The sequence below is a fragment of the Manduca sexta genome, chromosome 23, assembly GCF_014839805.1.
Source record: "Manduca sexta isolate Smith_Timp_Sample1 chromosome 23, JHU_Msex_v1.0, whole genome shotgun sequence".
Taxonomy (NCBI): domain Eukaryota; kingdom Metazoa; phylum Arthropoda; class Insecta; order Lepidoptera; family Sphingidae; genus Manduca; species Manduca sexta.
Genome location: NC_051137.1, coordinates 3,886,626 through 3,893,414, shown reverse-complemented (window position 1 = coordinate 3,893,414; position 6,789 = coordinate 3,886,626). Strand labels below are relative to the sequence as shown.

The following is a 6,789-nucleotide window of genomic DNA, read 5'->3' as shown; positions in this document are numbered from 1 at the left end:
TTAAAAGAATAATCTTTTCCCAAATCTTATCCCCGAAGATTTAGGCAAAGGCGCAAGTACACCCATTTTTTACCATTTATGTCCCGAGATGTATAAGGATCAAGTCTATCGCCACGCTGGGCACTAATTTCAGACTCCGTGCTGATACCGGGAAGAAAACCAAATAACCCAACTTAAGATTCAGTGGCGGCCTTAAACGACGCGAGGTCTAAGGCGAAAGAAAAAAGAAACAGACGCGAGGCCCCGGGCAGAGTAAAAAAACATTCCCCTGTTTTAACAGTTCCGTCGGTAAGAACGTAAAAAAAAGATCCTGCGACGAACCGCGCGAGGCCTCTGTAAGCGCGAGGCCCCAGGCGGTTGCCCGGTTCGCCTCCCCCAAAGGCCGCCTCTGTTAAGATTCAGAGCAGAAGACTTCACTTCACACGAGACTTCAGAGCAGAAGTTTTCACATACTTGCCAGGCAACGATGCCACCAAGGCAGTACAAATCTTCTCTTCCATAAATAATAAAGCCATACTATACATAAGATCTAACACGCAAGTTGACCTTAACTAGCCCACCCAAGTAACAGTTATCAATGAAACGTATGCAAATGAGTTTTCCAACTTTCCTTCCATTGCCTAACGCACTCGTCCATGCGGATCCCTGGGGATCTTGTGATATAGTTCACGTAGCAATGGACGCCGTACTGAATTCATATTTATGAATGAACTAGCTGACCCGACAGAGATTGTCCCGTCTTAACTATGAATTTGCAGCGCGCTTCTATCAATCGCTGACAGTTATTTCAAAAAATTGACAGTTATATAAAATTAATATTTTGGTTAAGTTTTCTTAAATTTTCTAATTTTCCACGCCATTTTTTCAATTTTTTCTTTCATAAGAACCTTCTCCTGACATTAACAAACACAACAACAAAGAAACATTTTTGTGAAATCGGTCCAGCCGTTCACGCGTGATGGCGTGACCAAGGGAAATAGGGATTTATTTTTATATAGATAGCTGGATGATAATGTTTCTTTCAATGGAGCTTGCATAGTCTAGAAATCGTCTATTGATTAAATTCTATTGAAATTTTAAATTATATATCCCATGTTGTAATGTAAATTGAAATATTTATTATTTTAAGCTGTTTAACTGGGTATATTAAGAGTGAAGATTACAAGATATAACTCAGAAGGAAATAGTTCAGAGTACTACAGTGGAGTTTTCAATATTCAGGTAATGTTATCTATCAAATAATTTATAACCTGACTGATTATAAGAGTGAGAATTTAACGATGTCATTGTTATAACTACTATGTGTTTAATTCGTTCATGTTATTATATTATCCTAAGAAATCTTTTATCAAATAAAAAATTAGTAATAGGTCAATATATTTTAGCCGTCGAGGTATTGTAGATATAATCTATATCTATACTTATAATAAATCTGTAGAGAGGTCAATTCTGTACATGAAATATATTTCCAAAATAATAATAACTATCAGGGGGTGATTAGGGATCGATACTGATGCCAAAAATGCAATTAGTAAAATTTTTGTCTGTCTGTCTGTATAACCGTTATAGAAACAAAAACTACTCGACGGATTTTAACGAAACTTGGTACAATTATTTGTCATACTCCTGTGCTGGTTATAGTATACTTTTCATCACGCTACAATTAATAGGAGCAGAGCAGTGAAGGGAAATGTTGGGAAAACGGGAGAAGTTACTCCATTTTTAAGCTTCCGTCGCGTGTGCAACCTTAATGGTTAAAGCTACACAGAAATCATGTATGACGGAAATGTTCTCCTTAAAATTATGTAAAAATATCCCACGACAGTATATGTCTATCTTTTATGGTTGACTCACAATAACACGTGTAACTCCCGATAGCTTAGCAGTTCGAAGCTTTCTCATTATATTTGTCTACTCTTACGTTTATAACACTCTCAGTCATCCCTAATTAAAAAGTTAACATTATTAAATATTCCATAAAAAAGAATCATAGAAATCGGTATAGAAACACCAAAGTTATACATGAAATACGCTAATAATAAGCCATCATGCGTGAATACTGAATCATGCTATAAGGATTATTTTTGAATATATATAAGGTCGCGAACGCACAGGCAGGCGGCTTGCTTGGCACCTAGAGGCTAGCGAATCACCTAGCGAGTAGCTTTGTAAAACGAACATTCTCGAACGTTCGCGACCGGCTCCATTTTTGAAGTCCGAAATCCACGCGGGCGAAGCTGCGAGCGGAAGCTAGTTGTAGAATAAATGTTTATATTAAACGTGATCATACCACGCTATCGATTCCATTCATAAAAGTTAAACCCAACAAAGTTATCGCTGTTTGCTAATATTTTTAAGTACTTCCGTACTAAAATGCTACTCTACTTACAATATCAGTTACAATACAATGCACTTCACATATGCTGTTTGGAGACAGGTCCGTAATTAGAAATTATGTTGGGCACACTGGGCCCTGTCTTACCTCTTTAGTTGACATAATATTTGGTGTAAATTTATTAGCATAATAGTATAATAAATAAATGACCAGCCTCTAAACATAAATTAATTTAAATCAAACATCATCCATTGTATATTTTGCTCACCATCAGCCCGGAGATTGGAATTTGTGCTCAATATGGTGATGGGTTCGCCCCCTATCACATCAGCGATAAGTGGGTGTCTTGACTGCACCTCTGTCTACTCCTTCGAGGATAAATGCGTCATGTGTGTTTTGTCTAAGCATCAGAATCAAACATGTTTATTAAATTTGGAATATTATCGTAAATTTTAGTTTAAGGGTAAGGTCCCTTTGAGAATATATCAAGAACGAACCAAGACCCGTCGAATGTTAAAAAAAAAACACTTTTTAATATGCGCTTAATCTACCTTGAACTGCTTATGATGTATTTATTAATACAAAAAAGAAGTGTGTAAATATTTTAAGAAATTATAATTTTTAGTCCGCCCCGTGACCACGAGGGCTGCAGTCTTCGAAACGTCAGAAGAAATTATAATAGAAAAACCACGATAAAATCCGCAAAATAGTTTTATTTCAATGTCAATTATTTAGATTTCGTCAGACCTTTAAATATGGGGGGTATATAAAATTTTGTCTGCTTTCTGAATCCTGCCCAAGCGGTCCTGTCCGGAAGCCACCCCGCCTTATCGGCTCATTACCATCAGCCCAGGCGGGCCCTCGCACTTCTGCACCAGGTTTCTCTCGCTACTTTCCTTTCGTTTGTTAATCTATATGTAAACGATCAGTTATGGAAAGTAGAGTAAATGTGGTTTCTCATAGAAATTATTGATTTTTAAATGCAGTTTTTATGACTTATATGGAAATTTAATTTCTCTATTGCATATGACAGTTTTGTTTGAGACATATGTATGAATTTTAGAACTAGAACTTCATTTATTTCTCATTGTGAATACATGAATTCTAATGAGCAATAACTGAAGTTCAAGGAATAATCTCGAAGAATAGTGTGCGATGTTTTCAAAATATACATATTTCTCTATTATTTGGACCTATTTAATATTATTTCTTTACATCTTCGAATCTGGGTGTCTCGTAGAAACGGATCAGAAAAGAGGATAACTGAAGATCCGTCTACCTGTGCCTATTGATTATAATAAAGGTGGGTTATTGTAACCAAAAAGAGCTCACACTTTCATAAATAAAATTGGCTATATAATATTTATTGGTGAATATTCCTGTCGATTTTTTACAGTCGCCATGGCCAAAATCGTTTAGGAAGTCATCACTATCTTTTCTTTACTAAGTGTGTTTATAAAAGTTGCAAAAAAAGGATCGCGTCAAATTAATTAAGGTCATTAAAATAAAACAATTAAGTCTTGTCATATATTTCATAGTTTCTGATCATCCTTTCGCACCAATACACGATTGAACATATAAATCTCTGCATGTTTTGATTATCCAGTCTCTATGAGCCAGTACGCTGCTATAGACGCTGACGTCGCGAGAAATGAAGGATAACACCCCAATCAGGAGATGAGACGGTTCTCTCTGTATTAAACCATTGCCTGCGTCGTCTCTGTAAATTTGCATTATCATAATTAGCCTTAGTTTGTCTTCTGCGGCGATAGCCTAGTTGGGTATGGAACGGACTGCCAAGACGAAAGTACGCAGGATCAAATCCCAAGGGCATACGCCTCTTACTTTTCTAAAATCATGTGTGTATTCTTTGTGAATTTATCGTTCGCTTTAACGGTGAAGGAAAACATATGAGGAAACCTGCACGTCTGAGAAGTTCTCTATAGGAATTTCGAAGGTGTATGAAGTCTACCAATTCGCACTAGGCCAGCGTGGTGGACTAAGGCCTAATCCCTCTCAGTAGTAGAGGAGGCCCGTGCTCAGCAGTGAGCAAGTATATAATACAGGGCTGATATTATAATTATTATTATTTATTGTCTTCTGCAGAGCATACACTCAAAATATTTCCAGACCTACCTGCTAAAAGTAGCTTGCTTCCAGAATTCATAGATAAATCGTTGAGTTGAAGTATGGAGAAGAAAGTATATTGAAACAAACTATTCACGAATAGGGACAGCCGGCTCCGTCACCACGAAGTGCGCAAACTTTTCGAAACGTAAAATCTCTAATATATAAAATTCTCGTGTCACAATGTTTGTCTCCGTACTCCTCCGAAACGGCTTTACCGATTTTAACCAAATTTTGTATGCATATTCAGTAGGTCTGAGAATCGGCTAACATCTATTTTTCATACCCCTAAGTGTTAAGGGTTGTCCACCCTTAACATTTTTTTTATAATTCTATACAAATTTTTATTTTTTTATTTTTTTTATTATGTCGCATTAAAAAATACATTCAACCCTAAATTTATACCCTTCTATCACCAACCCCTATTTTGTAAAAAAAAATGTTAAGGGTAAAAACAAAGTCCCCCGCTGCATCTGTCTGCCTGAACGTGTTAAACTCAAAAACTACCCAACGTATTAAGATGAAATTTGGTATGGAACAGTTTGAGACTCTGGGAAGAACATAGGCTCCCGGGAAACTATTACTTTTATAACGGAAAACTTTAGCCTGAAAAACTTTATAACGCGGGCGGAGCCGCGGGCAAAAGCTAGTAATAATATAAATAAACGCGATAAAATACGTAAATAGTTTTTTTCAATATAAAAAGTATATTTTTTTATTCTACTAAATGTCCCAGACAAGGAAAATGACGACCAGCAAGAGATGTATCCTTTGATGAACGGCATAATCATGCCGGCTTGTCTAGTTGCCTTTTCCCGTTCCGAATTAACGAACCAATATAAAAAGACCCTATTTAAAAATGTTCGTACCTGTAATGATGGCCTATAATAGGCAGAGTACAGAGTGTGGCTGCAGATATTTTGAATCCGGCATATTTTTCGCATTCAGTTCTCGACATGATTTTTTGTTTTGTTGCCTTTAGGGTCCGAAATTTGCTGAAGTCTGGCAGCTTGCTATCTAACTGAAAAAAGTAATATAGGTATACATACACACATACACATCACGCCTTTATCACCAAAGGTATAGTCAGAGGTGCAACCAGGGCACCAACTTTGCGTACGTTTTTTCAATCTTATAATGTGAAAGCGGGCGAGCCTCGCCATATAGAAAGACAAACCCAATGTCACTTTTCCCGACTCGGGATTAGAAGCCGGGACTTCGGAAGGGTAGTCATTCCGCACTCAAAATTCAACTACGCTACCGAAGCAATTAGATGTGATATGAATAACAAATTATAATATTATCTTCCTTAAAGATTACTCATGTGTACCTAAACAATGATAATTTTTTTGGAAAATTATTTATGGTTTAACAGGTTTTTTTTTTATTATTGCTTTGAATGACGAGATGAGCTTGCCGTTCGCTGATGGTAAGCGATAGGACCCTCCATAAATAGTACTCCAACACCTTGAATTACAATTATTGTTTGGTATTCCACTGTACTCGCCATCCTGAGACATGAGATGTTAAGTCTCATTATGTCCAGTACACTGGCTACAATGTCTTTCAAACCGGAATACAACAGTGACTACACACTGCTATTTGGCGACCGAAATAGACAATGCGTTGGAACCTTTCCAAACGGACTCTCACATATGAGAGACCTACCACCAGTAAGAATTGATATCACGTACTCAGTCTGTAACGGTCATATCACAAAAGGCTATGATAATTTTACTTACTCTTTGCTTTCCCCACCCAACCGAAAACACGTCAGTGCCCACAAGCGGATTTTTATTTACCAACGGAATCTTTTTCGTTTCGTGTCTCAAGGGCACTCGTTTCTCCAAAAACACCACAGCAAGATTACTTCTTCCTTTAGCTTCGTCATATTTTGGATTTATTTTATAGTTCACTACTTTCCTCACTATATGAGCATCTTTAGGAACAGTAGCACCAAAATACGCGAAGATATTGCCTCTCCTATATCTAACTGTATCGACGCAATGTGCAGCAGTCAGGACTGCTTGAACCATGATCAAAGAGCCTCCGCAAGACGATGGCCTGGTCGACTCCAAATATAAATACACTGCGTAAGAATACTGATGGATCCCTACGTTATATCCTTTATATATCAAATGTTGTATCGTTGTGTTGTTCAGAGAGTTAGAATTTGAAAATAATAGTAACAAATAAAGCAGTCGACTCATGACTAGTCGTAAAATCACTAATTACACGCATTCAGGACTTAAATGCATTTTCATTTGCTTAAATCCGCTTTTTAATTGCCAATTAGTTTTATAGAATAGTTGCACTAATGTTAATAG

At 36.9% G+C, this 6,789-nt stretch overlaps 1 protein-coding gene across 1 annotated transcript; it reads right to left on the bottom strand.

Moving 5' to 3' along the window:
- Window positions 1-3,880: 3,880 nt before the first annotated feature.
- LOC115443716 (trypsin beta) lies at window positions 3,881-6,745 on the bottom strand. The gene is made up of 3 exons (XM_030169243.1): window positions 6,205-6,745; window positions 5,332-5,483; window positions 3,881-4,055 (listed from the first exon to the last, which is right to left on the bottom strand). Exons 1-3 carry the CDS (start codon window positions 6,670-6,672, stop codon window positions 3,881-3,883), a joined length of 795 nt encoding a protein of 264 aa, XP_030025103.1. The 5' UTR covers window positions 6,673-6,745.
- Window positions 6,746-6,789: the final 44 nt, after the last annotated feature.